The following is a 20,295-nucleotide window of genomic DNA, read 5'->3' as shown; positions in this document are numbered from 1 at the left end:
ATGACCACCTTTATGTTTTTACAGATTTGACCACAGCTTGTTGATAGGCTGAGCTGGTAGGCCTAATATCAAAAGGTAGCTGTGCACCAATGCACATCCTGCTGTGTCATCTAGAGCTGATTTATTATAAATGGGACAAGGACTTACAAAATGTACATCATGATGTACTGAAGATAACTTAAAACCAGCAGTTTGGACTAAGAAATGTGTTAAATTTTTTTACTAAGGTTACAAATGGAGTAAGGAGTTTCTGTTATTTTCTAGTGAGCATGGTAACATGTTTGTGACGAGGATTTACTTTAAATTTTTATTTAACCTTTATTTCACCAGGAATAGTCCCATTGAGATGCAAAGTCTCTTTTACAAGGGAGTCCTGGCCAAGACAGCAGCATAAAAGATTCACAAAGAGAACAAGACAAAACATATCGTAACGAGTAACTATTACATCAAATTATAAGTTAGCAGTGTTAAGCTCTAAAAACATGTGCACAAGCTGATCAGATGATCCTTCATCCTAGTTTTAAAATCCTCCAATCGAATTAAAGAATCCAGTTTCAGGTGAGCTTGAAGCTCAGGCCAAGATGAGGGAGCCAAGACATTAAAAGCACTTTTACCAAAGACAGAGTGAGTCCGAGGAATGACAAAAAAATGTGTCCATGGGACCGACATCTTTAGGAGTCAATAAAGAGCATAGATAAGACGACAGCTCCTGGAAATGTACATCATGATGTACTGAAGATGACTAAAAACCAGCAATTTGGACTAAGAAATGTGTTTGATTGTTTTGATTTTTTTTTTTGCTAAGGTTAAAAATGGAGTGAGGAGTTCCTGTTATTTTCTAGTGAGCATGTTAACATGTTTGAGTTTGCACTTATTCAAAAGCAACACTATGCTACCACAGAGTCAGCAGATGCTTACATTTCCAAAGAACTACTAGATTTGTCCTACCGATCTTAAAAACAGTTTCCAACAGTTCAATTTTAAAAAGACGTAAAAACAGATTATGCTGTATTTGAGATTGGAAGGCAACGTTACCTTGCTATCATTATAGCGTCTTATGGACTGAAGTTACATTTTCTTCTAAAATGACATACTGAAAGCATTTTCTTATTTTTTCTTGATTCTGAATTGTTAGCAACTATTGTGCCCACATACTGTTCATGTCTAACAAAGAAGTCAATATACTTAAGTTTGGTACCATTTTATACAGTACTTTATTAATACTGTGTTTGGTTACTGTCATGGAAATAAATGTATTGATAGTTATTTGCAGCTAAAGTAAAGATGCAGAGATCATCTTTCTTGTGTTACATCTATAGGGATTTTATGATAGCATCACTTTAAAAATGTACTTCTGGTCCATAGACTGTATAAATAATGGACGTAGTATCCGTGACGTCACCCATCTGTTCCTGAGCGCTGTTTTGAAGCCAATCGACGGCGGCAGCATTATTGGAAATGCGGAACTCAACCAGGCATAGTGTGACGTAAAGAGGCGGGGTTTGAGCCTCCTAGCCAATAGCTATGTGTTCCCGTCTGGGAGTCAAGTCAGTCATGTCCTTATTTGGGCAAAAACTCATAACCTTAAAATCTTCTGAACCGTTGCATTAGAAAAAAAATCACCCCCCGTACAGTGTGTGCCGATAGAGAAATAAGCTACATACAGCCAAGCCATTTTTTGAACCAGGCTGTAAACATGTTAATTAATGCTGCAAAGTTCGTCTTTTTTAAACTGGTGTCTATGTGGTTTCCGAAGTTTCTGCAGCCAGCCTCAAGCGGATTCTCGATGAACTGCAGTTTATAACATTTCCGCATGGGCTTTATAATTTGAGACTGGAGGTTGCCCCTTGTGCAGGTCGCAAAGCGTAGAATAGTACACACTGTAGCAACAGCTGTTTTATCCCCTTTCCCATCATGCTTGTTGCAGTGCTGTTTTCAAACGTCATTTCTTGTGTTGTTATTTTTTCAGAAAATCTGTCAAAAATGGGATGTCTTTGTTTAACTTTCTTTTAAATTTACAACAACATATTCTCTCATGAAGGAATAAATGCATGTCAACAGAGTATTGCTTTTACTCAAAACTCAAAACTCCACACTTTAAGCCCTTTACTACATTTTTTTCTGTCTGGGAGTCACTCACTTCTTTTAAGATAGAAGGGCTGGACATATTTGTGTCCTTTCTATGTGTATGTTTCTGCCATAGAGTGCATCTGTTCAAACATTAGGACTTTCACTACTGAAAAATGCATTGGTATTATGCAAAACTGACTGAAAAGCAGCTTACTATGATTTACTTTTTTGCTCTAAAAGTAGATCATCATCCATCCAGTCAGTTCAGTGCCCCCTCTACACGTGTTCAGTTAAAGGTCAGTTATACAACTTTTAGGGTCAATGAAAGTAAGTCACCGAGGGAGGTATTCTGTTAACAGCTCCTCTGAATGAGCAACGCCTTCTCTTGTACAATTCCTCTGATAGATCTACTTCTGGGATACGTTCATGGATCAAATCTACAGTGCTTCATTAAAAAAAACACACAAATGATGATTGATGACAAAACATGTTGGAATGTGATCAATGTGCTTTATTGTTATTGTCTGTCATCTGAGATAAAATTCAGTGAAAGCAGAGGAAACATTGAATCTCTCGCAATCCGATCAGACGTATCATCCATAGGACTCGCCAGGCATGACTCCAGGCAAACAGTGTGGATACCTGCTGCCCCAGATTGTAACTCTGACCCTATTCTGAATCACCAACCAGCTCTGCAACGCACAGATATGTCATCAGGCTGCCTTATGGAGGTCTTCTACTTGGAGAAGTGCTTCGATCTTTATGTCACATATTTTGTCTTTGAAAACTTGCCAATTGTCTTGTTATATTTATATGGGAGATTCACCGTAAAGTTACTGTGTCAGATCATTTTATGACACACACGCTGAGGGGCAGCTTTAATGATTTCATAGCATATAGTGAAATAACATGCAGCCTACAATAAAAACGTAACAATATGGAGAGTGTTTTTTTTAGATAAATTACTGCAGATCTTTAGTTGGAAGCCTCTCTCCATCTCATACTATTGCAATGTTACAGTTTTTAAGCTTTCCATAGTTATTCAGAGGACTTTTTCTCATTCTGCACAGCTTTTCTTGCTTGCAAACAATAGAACAGGAGTGATATTTAACCCTCCTGTTATGTTGCGGGTCAATTTGACCCTTTTAAAGTCTATTTTAGGCAATATATGCCTTCCAAACCAGCTAAATGCAGCATAAAAATCTGGGCAGCAGGTGACAGAAGAGGTGTCGTGTTAATTTATAAACATCCCTTCATAAAAATACAAAAAATTCAAAATGTAAAATAAAATAAAGAAAAATCTATGTCATGTAAAACTATTGTATTTGTATGTAGGCCTTTCCAATGTACATGAAATAAGTTTTAACATGAATTTAAAAAAACAAACAAGTGAGTTATCCTCACTGAACCATGATCTGTGAGAATTAAAAAACACCAACGGTCTTAATGTTGATTTAAATGGTTAGTAATGGAGTAACAATTTGATTAAAAAAAAATGTGTATTGGGATTTTTTGGATTCTGACACTTTTAGATAATTGAATATGCCCTGGGTCAAAATGACCTAGGAACATTAATGCTGTTCCAGAGACACAAATATAACAGGAGGGTTAATCTGCATATATTGGGTCTTCAAGTTGCTGTCGATGTAAACATATTCCTTATCCATGTTTGGTGGTTGGTGATGATGAGGGGCCATCACTGCAGGGTAAGAAATACAAGATAAAGAGAAGTTATCAACATGGTCTTAGTGAAAAACAGTTCTTATCAATATCTCATCATAGATTCATCATTTTCAATGAGTGGGCGTTTTGAGCAGGAAACCTGATAGTCTTTGAATGCAAAAATTCACATACAGCTTTGTCATAATGAATCACCAGCTGATTCATTTCTATCATATTACACCCACTCATCACATTCACAATGAGACGTCTGTGTCACGTTCCCGTAGCAGCTCTCCAGGTTAACTTACCTGAGTCACGTTCCTCTTTATTCTCCTGTTCATGTTTTAAAGACAATGTATGAACAGTCCCAGAGGTAACAGCTGATAGAGATCAGCCGCACATGTTTGACATGTTCGTGTTTCCTCTTGTTGTACTCAAACATTGATCTCTATTGTTGAACCAGAAAACTACAAGTACAGTCAATTAATGCATGCGTGCGAAGCTGTCACCTAATACACTAAAATTTGTAAGGTAGCACAAGAGATTTGTCCTGGGAAATAAGCTTTCATGAGTCTTTCACATGCTTGCAATGACAAAACTTGTGCAGATGCATGTTGCTGATCTCAGGCGGTTACAGAACACGTGTTCAGAAGGCAGTGCACTGTCTAAAATTGGCTATACATTCAATAAGGATGATTGAAGTGTACACAGAAAAGTGAAGGCCCTGGTCTTGCATATGTACATGATATACTGCATCAAAAGCACAGAATCTTTAGGCATACTGAAAATCAATCTTTCATAAATAAACCAATAAAGTCAAAGTTACATGCACTGGTATTTTATCATAATGTAAACTATTTGGATTGATTGTAATTGAAAGTTTAAAAAAAAGAATAGATTGCTCTTACTTAAAGACAAGTAAGTAAGATTATTATATGCAAATTTTAAACAATACATTATTGTTTTACTCTGTTTGCAAAGATAAAGAATCAAAGTGCTCCTACAATTGATCCCTGGGGCACACCACAAAGTCTGAAAAAGGTGGAAATACCTTCAACCTGTGGAGAAAGTTTTTTATTTGTTAATTTTGATCTGTAACATGCTAAAACACCAGTGAAACTGCCTTCTGAATGATTTGTAAAACTTTGAAATTGTTTTCAAAAGCATGTCTCACCCCTAAAGAAATCAATGGACAAATTAAGTGTCTCATAGTTTTAAAAAATTTGCAATGACAAAACCTATGCAGATGCATGTTGCTGATCTCAGGCAGTTATATGACACGGTTTCAGAAGGCAATGCACTGTTAGCTGAAGGGAGTTTGATAACAATAAAACTTACCACAGTTAACGCACACTGCGTCTTCCCCGAGAGATCACTAAACAAGGAGACGGATGAGAAATCAGTCAGGTTGATTTTCAAGCAGCTCACTATTTGGTAAAGTTTACATTTTAATGGATCACCTTATCCCTCCTGTTATGTTGCAGGTCAAATTGACCCATTTTAAAGTTCAAAAATCTAAAACAAAATGTTTAAAGTATGTTTTCGGTATGAAACTTCTTCTGCTTCGCTTAATTAGCGTGAAGAACATACAAAATGAAAATGGTTAATTTCACACATTTGCAACCCCCTGCATGTTTATATTACATAGATACTGTTCATGGGTCAATTTGACCCTGCAGTCAAAGTGGAGGCTAAAAGGAGTGAAAAGTGTCAAGTACTAAATATTTATTTGCAACCGTGTTACATGTGTCACCCCAATCACTTTCCAATGTACATAAAAAAAGTTTTAACATGAATTTTCATTAAAAAATCGGGTGAATTATCCTCATTGAACTATGATCTGTGAGGATTAAAGAACACTATTTCACTAAATATTGATTTAAATGGTTAGTAATGGAGTTAATAATGAGATTTAAAAAATGTTTATTGGGATTTTTTGGGGTTCTGACACTTTTGAATCATTAAATATGCCCCGGGTCCAGTTGACCCAGGAAGACTATTGCTGTCCCTAAGAAATTAAGTGAATGAGTTATATGAAAAAAATGAGAAAATGTGTCTGTTAAACAAAATTTGCCAAAGTTTGTAGATGATACTCACTCATTCCAGCATTACTTCCTGGGCAGGGAACTGAAAACATAAAAATAAACAAAATAAACACAATAAAATGAATGCAGCTTTTCCAACAGGTCTCACACAAACTATAAGAACTAATTCAGGTGTGATGTGTTTCAGAGGATACATACGTAAAACAGTTTAAGACTCACCAGAGTATGTCCTGGGTTGACAGAAGCTCACTTTGATCCCGTTCAGTCCCACTGGTGCTGCCACCACTGTGTACACGTCCCCACATGTTTCCTCCAGGATATCACAGTACTTGCTGCCGGTTTCTGCGATACAGGTGTAGTTGGCTCCCGTCCCGTAAAGCTCTACCGTATGGTTCAGGATCTGAGGGCCCAAAATACGCCAGTACACCCTGAGGGTTTGTGGTGCTCTACGATAGAGCTTGAGGCTTGTTGGACAACAGGCACCTACAAAACAGGGAGAGTTTAGTTACAGACACTAGATTTGGATGTTTCATCTTCTTCACCACAATCTGTTTACTGCTGAAGTCTGATTTTGTTGTTTTCCTACTTTTAAGGCAGCAGCTTGTTTCTGTACATCTGTAGAAGTCCAACAAATAATAACTGCGATTATAGATTGGTCTATGTGTTTATAATTATTTTGTACACTTCATTATTTGACAAAATGTCTACACATTGATGAGAGTTAAAATTTACTGCAAGGACCGGTGCTAATCAGTGAACCCTAGACAGATTTCACATGCGTACCTATAATTATTTGTCCTTACTTGATGAGAATCCCTGATATTTGCACTCTGACTTGTGTCCTGAGCTGCTGATAGCTTCCAGTGAGACGCTGTAGTTGGTGCTACAGGTGATGCACCCCATCAGGCAGTGGGTGTCCAGCGTGTGACACTTAGCGTGACCCCGTGAGGACGTAAGGGAGGTGATGTAGGAGCGAGCTCCACTGCCAGGTGACCAGGTCACGTTGGTCATAGCCTGGGTGACCTGTGTCACATTTACAAATGTGGGGCAGCAGGGACCTCAGGGAGGAAAGTAAAAAACAGTCATCAGTACAGGAATGTTATGTGTATAAAATGAGAATATTCAGCCAAAGGAATTAAAATAATCCAAATGATCTTTTTAAAGTAATATTTCTCTTTTCTCTCAAATTCCTTTTATGGGGAAGCAGTTTAAGATTTATAATACCAGAGGAGTCAGCATTATATTACCCTGTTTTTAGCTCTAGGTTTCATGTTTTTATATTTTTTGCTATGGAGTATTTATCTGTAGGATACCTGGAGTTTAATCAAATGTTTTAAAGGTTTCATTCAAGACAGCTAGGATGGTGAAAAGAGATAAAATGACTGTGCTTCTGACGCTACCAAAACGTTTTGACTATCTAACTAAAAATTGGTTTGACTTGACTTTGATTTAAGTGGTAACTAATAATAATATAGGCATACCTGTTTCTAAAAGTTTGGTGAATCCTGGTAGACTTTTTCCAGCTGTTGTTTTTGCCACAGCCATGACCTCGTAGTTTGAACCACAGGGCAGCTGTGTGAGCTCGCAGGAGTTGTTTGTTGCATGGCATGTGTGTGTGTCGTGGCGTCCAATGGCAGTGATCGTATAATTTGTGTTGGGGTTGTTTGGGTTACTGAAGAGGACCCTGTATGTAAGGTCAATGGTCTGAGTCATGTTTATGATTTCTGGAGCACATGGAGCTGCAGCAAGAAAAAATAAGAGTTAAACAAAAAATAACAACAGTGCATTTTCTTTGTCTTTTAAAGTAGACATTTTAGTATGTATGATAATTAATTTTCTTACACAGAGTCAGAAGACACATTTTGTACAATCTTATGTCTGTATCATCAATATGAAGCCACCACCACCAGCCAGTTAGCTTAGCGTAGCACAGAACTGGAAAATAGGTGATGCTAGCTAGCTTGCTCAGACAAAAACTGATTGTTCTACTAAAATCTGATAAGTCATCTTATTAAGTGTCCGTGCCATCACTTCTTAATCTCATGGAAGAAAAGGTTCTATGTCATTTTTTTGGATCACACGTTAAAACCAAGCTGCAACCTCCGGTCTAAAAATATGAGTCCAATGCGGAAGTGCTAAAAACTGCAGTCCATCAAGGATCAGCTTGAGGCTGGCTGCGGAAGTACCGGAAACCACATTCACACCAATTCAAAAAAGCCGATCTTTACAGCAGAAATAAACATGTTTACATCCTGGTACTAAAGACGAGTGTAGTCTGGATAGCTTATTTCTTGATCGGCACACACTGTACGGGGGTGAATTATTTTCTAACGCAGCAATTTCAAAGATATTGAGATTACGAGTCTTCCAATGAGAGGCACAGCTGACTTGATTGACAGGCGGGAACACTGTAGCTGTTGGCTAGGAGGCTCAAAGCCCACCACTACGTCATAATCGCTCGACAGCAGCAATATGGCTGCCACCACCGATTGGCCTCAAAACAGCGCTTCAGAAACAGATGGGTGACGTCACGGATACTACGTCCATATTTTATACAGTCTATGGTAAAACTGAACATTAAAATTTGGGTGTAAACAAAGTGAAATCAGGTCTAGACATCCAAGACTTAATTTCAACCAGTTCTCATCTGGCTAAAATAGCCTACGATTACATCATCAGCGTGTCAGGATACACATTTTTGAAAAATAGACCTGGTTATTCATATCTCCAATCACATGATAAATACTTGTATCCCAGTTTCTGATTACTCTGATTATTTATTTATTTTAATGATTATTTTTTGAAGCTTTTGCCTTCATTTGATAGGACAGCTTGGGAGAGACAAGAAGTGTGGGGGAAGAGAGGTTCGAATGACATACACCAAATAATGCCAAGACCAGGGATTAATCCAAAGACCAGTATAACAAGGACCGTACATGGGGCAAACTTGACACTGCCAGATTAGCCATTTCCCCACATCTTTGTTCTAAGCTAAGCTAATGATGGTGTGTTTCTCATATTCATCCTAAAGACAAGAGAATGTGATTCTTGACTTGTTCATTACCTGTCTCGTGTGTGTGTGGCGTACAGGTGCGGTTGCATCCTCTTAAGTCGCTGCATGGTGTGACAGTCACAGAATAAACTGTGTTGCACTTTAAGTCTGACAGCGCACACACGGGCGCTGTGTCGTTACAGTGGATGACATCGTTGGTCTGTGCTGCTGTCGTCTCATACAGTTCGGCCCCTTTGACCGGTGACCACATGATCTCTAGGGTCTCCGTAGAAACAAGCTTTACATTGACACCCTCTGGGCAGCATGGGACTGGGGGAAAGAAGGGGAGGAGAAATGCAAAAATTGGTGAGCAAAACAATCAGTGCTGTGCATTTAGGCTTATTTTCAACCTGTCCATTGTTTTGTTATCACATCATCCTTCAGGTCAAGTTGTAAACAGACAATACTTTTTCTTATTTAACATTATGAGCTCTTATATTACAAAATAAACTGGTGTAACAAGTAGCTCCTGGCAACTGAATCCATGCCAGAGTGCTAAATGAGAGGGGAATGGTATTGTGATAGAAGTGGCACACCTAAGTGGAATATAGCCAGTGAAGTGATATTAATACTTATAAGCCATTTTTCTTCCTGGTTTCTCAAAATATCTGCTCTGAACAAAGTTTATTTTTACAACATTGCCATAGTGGAGTATCGAAGTTTCTCTGTCATTTGATTTTTTTTTAAGATTCAGCTGCTAAAAAAACTTGAGGTAATAAGCATTGACGTCTGAGATTCAAATTGAGAAGATGTACCACAAGTAAGTTAAGAAAAAGATTATTGATTTGGGCTTCTTTTTTTTTGTCAGACAGGTGTTGTTGAGCTTCTATAAGCCAATTTAAGATGTGAAAGTTTCCTTAAATGCGCTAATGGGGAGTACTGGTGACAAGAGCTCATGTAATGTGGTGTTACTTTGTAAGAGGAAGAACACACAAAGTAAATTGAGTATGCTTACATTATATAAAACAAGTGGTATGGTCCTGTGACTTGAAACCAGACACATGTGTAGGCAGTGGTGGACAGTAACAAAGTAAGTTTACTTGAGTACTTTACTTAAGTACATTTTTTGAGTATCTGTACATTACTTGAGTATTATTTTTTGGGGAAACTTATTACTTTTACTCCACTACATTCAGAAGACAATTATTGTTCTTTTACTCCACTACATTTCTATCAATGCTCTAGTTGCTCACTACTTTTGCTTTGAAGTCAGCTCATGAATGTCCTTCTCTTTTCTGAAATCTGATCCCTATGACAGTTAATGTGTTTGTATAGTTCTGTTTGTCTCAGTGGTTTAGTCATACCTTTTGAAATGTTCTCCCTGTTTCCCACCCTGCCCAAACAGATACAAAGTCACAGTCCAACCCGAGAAAGCGTGTCGAGCTACGTAACATTTGTTTCATTCCAGATGAACATTTCAAACTAAGTTGTCTGTGCTTGGAGTAACTTAGTTTCTGTTTTTATTCCATGGTATAGTTTTTAGAGATTTCAAGTAATTGTTTCTAAATAAACATAATGTAATCGAATGTACTCCTATGTATTCCTGACTGCACTTATGTATTGTGAAAATACAAAGTTTTGAGTTTTTTTAAGAAGTACTTTGAATACTTAAGTATTTTTAAAAGCAAGTACTCCAGGACTTTAACTCAAGTAATAATCTGACAGAGAGACATTCACTTGCATTGGAGTAATGTTTTACCTGAAGTATCTATACTTTGACTTAAGTAATGAAGCGGTGTACTTTGTCCACCACTGTGTGTAGGTAATGTTTATATATGAGTGCTGGTGTTCCTACTGGTGGTGTAGTTGCGGACTTGTGCAAAGGGGCTTGAGCCGGCCTGGTTGAAGGGGAAGACGGTGGTGAGGTAGGTGTGGCCACACATGCAGAAAAACGGGCATGAGGTTTCAGTAGTGTTACATGACTTCTCCGTCCCGTCGTCCCTCTTTATGAAAGCCATGTAGTACTCAACCAAGGGCACCTCATCCCACACTACAGAGCAGTTTCCAGCTGTTGGCTCCTCCACCCAGATGTTCTCTGGGGGACATGGATCTAAAACGGACAGAGACATTGTGATAGAGGTTTTTTTTTAAATAACAATGGATTTTTTTTTGAAAGAGAACAGTTGCATATTATGGGAAAATGCCCATTGACTCACTTGTTGAGTCATGTGACAGGATTGATACAACTACATTTTTTGTTCTGTTAATATAAAGCTGGAGCCAGTTTTAGCTTAGCTTATAGTACATACTAGAATCTGGGAGAAACACCTACCCCAGCTTTTTCCAAAACAACACAATATGTTTACTGGCACCTCTTGACTTAACCTTCATATTTTGTAATGTCTACACTAGCTTATTGTACTAGCTAGCTAGCATCCATGAAGCTTCGCTAAACTGCTACAATCTTCCTCGCTAATTTTTATCATTACATGAATTAATTAAATTTCTGTAAATGCCAAACTGTTCTTTTAAAATGTATGCGAGTGCTACCTGTGGTTCTCCATTATATACCCACATGTGATGTAGTCCACAGGTTGTGAAGGGCTGCTGGGTCCACCTTTGTTGTAGGCTGTAACCAAGACAGAGTGGTTTTGTCCACACTCCACAGGTATGATGAAACAGTAACTACTGCCTGTTGAAGTACAGTTTTGGCCATTAGAGGTTGAGACTACATAGCTCTCAGCTCCCTTCACTGACTGCCAGTACACGGTGATCCCAGGAGCCCGACCCTGATTCACTTGGACGTGGGTCACATTTGGGCGTAGAGGACCTGAAAATTAAACAAGAGGAAAAAAGAAACAAGATGGTAAGAATTTACCAGCAGCCTTGTAAGGCTATGAAAAATGGATCACAGTCTTCTCACTTCAACAAAAATAAGGCTGAAATGCCCTCAAAAAGGGGGCACAGAAATTCTACTGATGGTGATGACTTTGGAGCTAGTCTGCATATCGTGGCTTGACTGTATCAGCCATGGTAATGATGTTTCACTCCTGACACCAGCCAAAACCCAAATCAAACCACCCAATCCTATAATAATAAGGATTGATTGTTTTTAAGATTATATTACTGACTTTTAAAGCGCAACATGGACTTGCCCCTCTCTATATCTCTGAGCTTTTATCCCCCTACAAACCTGGATGCAGTCTAAGATCCCCTGGCAGTGCTCTGTTAGCTGTTCCAAGGACCTGACTGAAAACCAAAGGGGACAGGGCTTTTTTCAGTCAGGGCTCCTACTATCTGGAACAGCCTGCCAGAGGAGATCAGACTTGCAGAGTCAGTCCCTTGTTTTATGTCATTACTCAAGACACATTTTTGAAGAAAAGCTTTCATTGTGTGATTTTACTTAATTTTAACTCTGTTTCCAAGGGTCTGTTTTATAAGCTTGCATGCTTCTTAGTTTTTATTTCATTTTATTTTTTATCGCTCCATTTTGCTTTGCACTTCTTCTTGTTTTTATTGCCCACTGTGAAGCACTTTGTTACTTGTATTGAAAAGTGCTATATAAACAAAGAATTATTATTATTATTATTATTATTATTAAAAGGCAAAGAGCCCTCAGATCCATATAGTCTACAGTGTAACAGTTTTTTGTTTCATTTTAAGGCAGATACGGTCATAGAAAGTTCAATGATTTTTTTTTATTGTTTGTTTTGTTTCCCCAGCTGTTTCTCTAACACAGCATCAAATAACTAATCAAAAATGAATGCTCAGTCATGAATCGGCATGATAAGAAGTATCTGTAATGATAGAATCTCAGTATCAGATTTTTTAAAAACTGTATTTTCATTTTAAAATTTGATTCAGTTCCCATCTGTTAACATGGAGGAGGCCAGCTTTATGACAAATACTACAGCCAGTCACACGGGGTCGTTTGAGATGTTTTGACTTCATTTTTGGGGATCTGTCATTTTCTCCATCTTTGTATACAGTGTTTGGATGTATGTAGTAATATTTTTTTTTTATTTTGCATGTTTATAAACCTTTTTCTTTTAGTTCTCTTACATGTGATCTGGCAAATAGTGACGTCGTCTCCTACTCGACCCTCAGCGTCCCAGGCCGTGGCCTTAATGCAGTAGGTGGTCCCAGCTTCAAGATCATCAAAAGTCACCATGGTGTTGGTGGTGTTCAGTTTAAGGCGGGAGCTGGAGCCCTCTTTGATGATGCAGAGTGTGTAGAGGACGGCATGCTCCACTGGGGTCCAGGTCACGAGGATGGTTTCATTGTCAGGGGAGCTTGTGTTCAACTTGGGTGCCATCACCACTAAAAACAGACACAGGTAGAGATAACAAAGGGGTAGGAAAAACACATTTAGATAGAAATCAAATTAAACTCTACTTTTACTCTTCCCCTACCAGTTTTTAATAATAGGTGTGAATTAGATTTTTTTTTCATGCGATAATGTTTCATTGATTTCTCCTACGAGAAGGGAGACAACCCAGTTCTCATGGTTTTGCTTTTCATATTTAGAGAAAAGCACTGTGCAGAGGCATGGATATGGTTTCCACCCTCCTGGGATGGGTGCAAAGAGTAGAGGCTCAATGACAATGGGCGGTGAAATGACACGCCGTTATGGCCGGCGGAGTGAGATAACAAGCTATTGTCATAAAGGAACAACAGCAGGGCTGTGTTTCACTCTTCATACACTGATTTCTATCTTGAGTAAACTTTTTCTAATGTGTAGTGTCTAGACAGGTGAAAGTTGCACATAAGCATTCATTATTGTTCCAATCTGTAGATTATTATTTTTGATATATTATCCTCAATGGAGATTCAAATTTTCTGTCTTCAATTCCACTGAAGACACAGTGCAAGGTGTATTCAGGACTCCTCTGTTAGAGGTTTTGTTCTCACCTGTCTGTGCTTGGACGGGATATGAGGGCTGGCTTCTTCCACCAGAGTTGACGGACATGACACTCAGCTTGTATTCTGTGTGGGGCTCGAGCTGCATCACAGTGCCTGGGGAGCTGCTTACCACAGTCTCAGAAAAAAAATCACCAATCACAGACTCTGCCCTCAGGATGTAGTTGGTTGCCCCGGAAGCCTCTGTAAACTCCACAGTGATGCTTTCGCTGCGTTTGGAGTACGCCTGATCGATGCTGGGGACTTCAGGGGCTGGATAACAAATATAGAAGTAAAATTAAATGAAGAGGCAACAATAAAAATATTACAATCAATTCATTTGGATCACAACACATTTACATTTGTTTCCCAATAAAATAGTAGATTGTACTTTTACATGAACTATTTATATTGTAATATTATAATTATTATTAGCATTATTATCATATTCCTTTTAAATTCAGAACAGAAGTACATCACATGTTTTGGAGCATGACAAGGTTACATGGCTGACTTTTCTTTTCTTTTTTGACAGAAAGATAAAATAAAAAAAAACACTCAAGTAAATTAGTAAAGGAAAATTCAATACTCAACAAAGCCTTTGGTAGTTTAAAAAATATCAGGAAGGAGCAAGTGAATTAAGTTTAATTATCTTCTATGATTATGGAAAATGTATAACAGCTATTTTCTTTAAAGCTCCTGTGAGGAACTTTCTGTTTGTGTTGTCTCTGGTGCCCCCCTGTGGACTAAGTGATCTTGCTTATTTTATCCTGTACATGTGTAAATTATATTATCTTCTTCTGCTTTCAACTAACAGTCAACTATTTCACTCATTAAGAATAATTTACTTCAGAAAAAGGGTTTTTCTTGACGTGCTGTCATTTACCCCATCTGACACCTACCCTCTCACAGCGATTTCAGGCTTTAAAATAACAAAACAGAAATGATCAATACCTTTTCTAACAATCTTTCTTGCTTTTCTAGGTCATAAAGAGGCATCACTGTTAATTTCAGTCTGTTTCATGACCACTCAAAAACTCCTCACAGGAGCTTTAAAGTTAGATTTTTTTATGCTGAGTAAAAGACATCTTAAAGATTAAATCAGCAACTTGTTCAGTTTTGCCTCTCCATTATTATTTCTTTGTTAAAGTAATCTTTAAAAGATAGAGAAAATTGACTATAAAAGTTCAAACACAAGAAGCATATCTTGACTCTGGAGAAACTGGAACTAGAGGCTGCTTGGTATTGTTTCGAAAATTCTGCCCATGTAATTTCTCAAGTTCCTATGGATTTTTTAATTATTGAGTGATAGATTTTATAAGCTCAATAAATAAAGCTGATAGAAAATGATGGGTTGCTTTACATACATTTCAGAACTTTTATTTAGTGTGGCGTATACAGTGAAGAGTCTGAGGAGAACTTCAAAGACATGTACAGTGGTGGAAAAAAGTTTTCGGACACCATAAATATTGCATTGAGAATCACTCTTAGGTCTTCAAGTGCAATTTCTTTTAGTATAGTCACAGCCAGGTTTATTTTTTGTTCAGTTTTGAAGACATTCTCTGTTACTTTGATGCCGACAATGTTGAGAACTGAGGGAAACTGTCAAGAATTTAGCTTTAATAGTTTTTCTTGTCACCAATAAACAGAAAAATGCATTTGTATTTGTTTATGTCTGTCTCATGCTTGAAACACAAAACATATTTTTCCACAAATATTTCAAGACAATATTTGAGATTGTGTAAAATTTTAAGGGTGTCCAAAAACTTTTTTCCACCACTGTATATTAAGTTTGGTCAGAGGCAGCCCCACTTCCTTCTTTAAGTACTAAAGTATCTAAATTTGAGTCATCACCAGTGGTCTCTTCTATCTCTGCACTGCTGAGGACGTTGAGTGCGTTGTCCATGACCTCTAGCTGCATGGTGTACACCGTGTTAGGGGACAGGGAGTTGACCGAGCCCATCACCGCGCTGCCACTGAACTGAGCAAAGACGGATCGTTCCGGAGAGTTCTTGGGTGTTGCTGTGATCTTGTAGGAACTGGCTCCTGTTTGACCACTCCACTGTACTGTCATGCTCTTAGATGTGACCGTAAACACTGACAGGGTGATGTCTGAAGGAGACAGAGACAGAAACAATAGGATGAATTCAAAAGGGCATCAAACTTAAAATGCTAATAAAATAGATGTGTTATTTAATAATGAGTATTCCTTTTTTCATTTATAGAGGTTGGCTTTGACCCTCCTGTTGTGTTGCGAGTCAAATAGACCCATTTTAAAGTTCCAAAATCTAAAGGAAAATGTTAAAAGGATTTTTTCGCTATGAAACTTCTGCTTGGCTTAATTTGCTTGAACAACATATAAAATGAAAATGGTTCATTTCACACATTTGCAACCCCCCTCTACATTCTTCTATTACAAAGATACTGTTCGTGGGTCAAATTGACCCTGCAGTCAAAGTGGAGGCTAAAAGGGGTCAGAAGGGTCAAATACTGAATGTTTCTTTGCAGCTGTGTTAAATATTTCACCCCAATCACTTTCCAATGTACATAAAAAAAGTCTAAACATGAATTTTCATAAAAAACGAGTGATTATCCTCATTGAACCAAGATCTGTGAGGATTAAAGAACACCAGTGCACTAAATATTGATTTAAATGATTAGTAATGGAGTTAATAATGAGATTTTAAAAATGTTTATTTGGATTTTTTGGGTTCTGACACTTTTGAATTATTAAATAGGAACATTATTGTTGTCCCTAAGAAACGAACATAACAGGAGGGTTAAGGTAATTTACAATCTAAATGAAGTGGTATTTTACATTATTTCAGTTTCAGATCCTTCATGAGTATGTAAAAGAAAACAATTTACCATCTTCAGCTGCACACATCTGAAAATGACAAAACATGGCACATGAATGCAAGAGAAAAAAAATCCCTCATAACTTTCAGATAAGTCAGAAGAAATGCAATATTTTGAAGACAAGGACATCATTCCAAAGGCAGCAGACCGGTGGTATTTCACAATATATCCTGAGGCAAATTATGACCTGTATCATGTTCTAGGAGCATTAGAGGCAGCAGGCTGCACATTACCCTCACTCAGCACTGATTCCAGGACTGGTCAGTGCAGGTATTTCTTTCAGGTCTGAATGAATTTGTCTATTGAGCTACAGTGGGGCATGCCACACGCACCTGTTGACAGCAGTGACACTCTAAAGAGGCCCTGTGTTTCAAAAGACCTTCCCTATATATGTTATCATTTATCTGACTATGTAAAATATGCACTATATCAAAGAAAGATGGTATACTGATTATGTTAAAAAGTGTATTTTTCAATTTATTATTTGTAATAATTGTCAACAATAATCACTACACAATCAAACAATAATCATCTCTTACCTCTGTGAAGGCCAATAAAAGTAAAAGTTTCAGCATCTTTAACGTTGTGGTTCTCATTCCTGCAGGTTTTTGTCTGCTGCCTGGAGGCAAGATGTGTGATGCTGTCTCTCAAAATGACTTCAGAGAGACAGCTCAACCTTAAATTTGACTTTCTTTCTCTCACTCCCACTTTTCCCTCCCCCTCTTGCCCAGATGAAAGGACAGGTACTGTTTTGTTTCAGCAAAATACCAAAGAGCCCAAAGGCTGTAACTCCTCCCTGGGGGATGTCTGGGTGGCCTATCAGAGTGAGAGGAGGAAGCTCACCTTTGTTAAAGAAGGATGCAGATCAAAACTATTGTGGTCCAGAGTTTCCAAGCTTTTTGTTTTACAACTATTGGTTTAACTTGCACAAATGGATCAGTTTGTTTCTTGTCTTGAGGTCTGAAATATTTTGTAGCCTCACATCCAAGTTGAGAAACAAGATGCTACAGTCTTCATATAAAACAAAAAACTTGTACAAGTGATGAAAACCTAAATTTGTCAATGCTTAGAGAACAAATCATAGCAACCGCCCTTAAATGTTTGTTTACAGTAAATATATATAACATGTGGATCTGGTGTTGATAAAGTATAAAATCTGCATCACATAGTACATACACCTGGAACTAAACCATTCCCAGGTTTCATATAATGGGATTAAGCATTCATCTTCTTCAGTCACCTGGGGTCATCATTCACTTTCACATAATACCAAGAATAACACCTGGAAGCAACCAGCTTGCTTATGTAACCATGTTCATTTGGAAAACTGTAACCGCATACATTGAGCTATAATACAAGGAGCTTTACTGCACCTTGTTTAGTTACTGTATCTGCAGTACTGTATGTGCTGAACAGTTCCTGTTAAAGGGACAAAGGCATTGTAAGAATAGTATAACTGCTTCTCCCATGTGACTGAGTATCTGCGTCAGGTGTATTATGAAGACGGGCTGGGAGGATCCCTAAGGACCAGCTATGAACAAACTCCTTTGTGTACTGAGCCAAAAGGGAATAGCTGATCTGATCTGACTTCACACGCAAGATAATCACAGCTTTTCATATTTCTGAAATCACAAGTCTAACAGTTTTGTGGACAGTGGGGTTCAAGCGAAGACCAGAATGTGACAAATTATTAGCCAAAATGTCAGACAGTATAGAGTACCGCTGGCCCGTAAGAACATTTACAAGAAATCTTATATTCCCTCTGCCATAACCACCCTGAACAGTTTAAAATAAGCACTGCAGCCTGTTGCTGTTTATGTTTATGGATGCTTGTCTTTAGTATGTGTTTCAACTATATGTTTTTGTCTTTATTATGAAGTGTATGCGCCTGTTTGAGCCCTGTCAAAGAAGAATTTCTGCCACCATCTGGGGCAGACAATAAAGCTTTATCTATCTATCTATCTATCTATCTATCTATCTATCTATCTATCTATCTATCTATCTATCTATCTATCTATCTATCTATCTATCTATCTATCTATCTATCTATCTACCTCCAGACACAATTTCCAAATCCATTATTAATGTATTATCTGTACAGTTTATTCCATCAGGGGCCGCAAGGAGGCTTGATCAGATTTGGCGATAGGTAGGGCACACCCTAGACTATTCATCAGCCAATCACAAGGCTCAACTTAGAAATAATAAAACCTAACCATAAGTTAAGACTGTGTGCATATTATACAATCATTAAAGCATAGTTTCAATTTTTTTTTCTCTTTAAACAGTACTTACATTTCCAGGAGTGATAACACTTTTTCCTTATTGTGCAACAATGAGACATACATATCAGCAACAGCTTAAACAAACAAACAAAAAGCTATGGTAACTGTATGGTCAGTGGTGAAACCTTGCCAAGATACATAAGGCCAAAATGAGACACCAGAAGGGGAAACAAATTGTGCAAGGCAAAAGATGTAGTGCCTGGTGAGACCAAATCCTGAAAATTGCAGCTAATGGAGATGCAGACGAGAAGCTGTTGTGTAAAATAATCAACAGCATTTAGGATTAAATGAGTGAAACAAGTACACAACAACCAACCAGAGGTTCAATGTCATCCTGATCTAAAGGCTCTTGGGGGGGTGGGGGGCTAGGGGGGGCACTACCGTATTACTGGCACCATGACCAGGTACTTAGGGGTTTAACAGATGTCATTCCTTGGCAAAGGACACGCTAACAGTTGGCAGCAAAGCCTGAAAAGCAGTCCAATCCATTCCTCTTTTTTTAATGGTGAGAGGCTGCAGCCACATTCAAATCTCAGCCAATTCTAGCAGATAGGGTCCCTGAGGCAGAGAGAGACTGGCAGCTGAAAATTGACCCCATCCCCACTGCTGAGATTCCCAGAAACCATTGCTGTGAACACAAATAGAGCAGAGATAGTTGAGGATGGAGAGGTAGGCAAGTGACCAAGCAAGGAAAGGAGGACTCGTGCTCTTGGGGATTATGGGTGAGTACAGTAAGAGGACTGTCACTTACTACTTACTGTAACTTCAACGGACCTTCTGCCGGCTAAAGAGAGACAGGAGATGTGGGGAGCAGAGAGTGGGGAGAGACATCTAGCAAATGATCAAGACTGGAAGTCTAACAGGCGAAGGCTTCGACAAGGTCTATAGCCTCTCTGCATGGGGCACATGCTTAACTGACAGGCCAACAGCACTCCCAGAAAACCCTTCTGAGAAAGTCCTGAAACATTTCATGATCCAAGGAAACACCAGGAAGATTGTTTATCATAATGAATGCTAGATTCTTACCCCTGACTGCCACATCCATCACCTAGAACGTCCTGCTAGTTTCGTAAGGTGAATGGAAAAACTAACAAATTGTTTTGAAGTAACACTTAACCAACAGTTTTCCTCCCCACCCTACTCTACTCACAAACTCGTAATCTTGCATGACTCATGACTCAAGTGGAGCTGCCATGAGAGCTGCTCTGGTGACAATTTCAAATGCTTGGCTGATCTAAGAGCTCAGTTTCAGTGAGGTGGTCTGCCACAAGTGAAAATAAATCTTGTTAACTATCAGCAGAAGATATTTACTTTAAAACGGAGCACTCTAAAGGCTCAGTGGAAAGGAAATGTTAATATCACCCTAAGGCAGATGACAGTAACTGCCAATGAAATCTTATAAGGTGAGAAATTGAAGACATTTTGAGAAGGGCCACGACAGAGAGAAACCCTTCCTACAGGTTTCACTCATACCAATGCAGAT

The 20,295-nt window shown here is 38.3% G+C and overlaps 1 protein-coding gene across 1 annotated transcript; it reads right to left on the bottom strand.

Annotated features, from left to right (window-relative positions):
• Positions 1-3,586: 3,586 nt before the first annotated feature.
• fndc7a (fibronectin type III domain containing 7a) lies at positions 3,587-16,550 on the bottom strand. Its single transcript, XM_034703477.1, has 13 exons — positions 16,537-16,550; positions 15,523-15,780; positions 13,681-13,941; positions 12,832-13,089; positions 11,345-11,599; positions 10,625-10,879; positions 8,842-9,099; positions 7,259-7,516; positions 6,581-6,835; positions 5,997-6,260; positions 5,830-5,859; positions 5,071-5,107; positions 3,587-3,769 (listed from the first exon to the last, which is right to left on the bottom strand). The coding sequence occupies exons 2-12, from the start codon at positions 15,740-15,742 to the stop codon at positions 5,076-5,078; spliced, it is 2,346 nt and encodes a 781-aa protein (XP_034559368.1). The 5' UTR covers positions 15,743-15,780; positions 16,537-16,550; the 3' UTR covers positions 3,587-3,769; positions 5,071-5,075.
• Positions 16,551-20,295: the final 3,745 nt, after the last annotated feature.

This window comes from Notolabrus celidotus, chromosome 15 (genome assembly GCF_009762535.1).
Source record: "Notolabrus celidotus isolate fNotCel1 chromosome 15, fNotCel1.pri, whole genome shotgun sequence".
In the NCBI taxonomy this organism is placed as follows: domain Eukaryota; kingdom Metazoa; phylum Chordata; class Actinopteri; order Labriformes; family Labridae; genus Notolabrus; species Notolabrus celidotus.
Note: the sequence above shows the minus strand (reverse complement) of the source record. Positions and strands in the feature narration are given on the sequence as shown.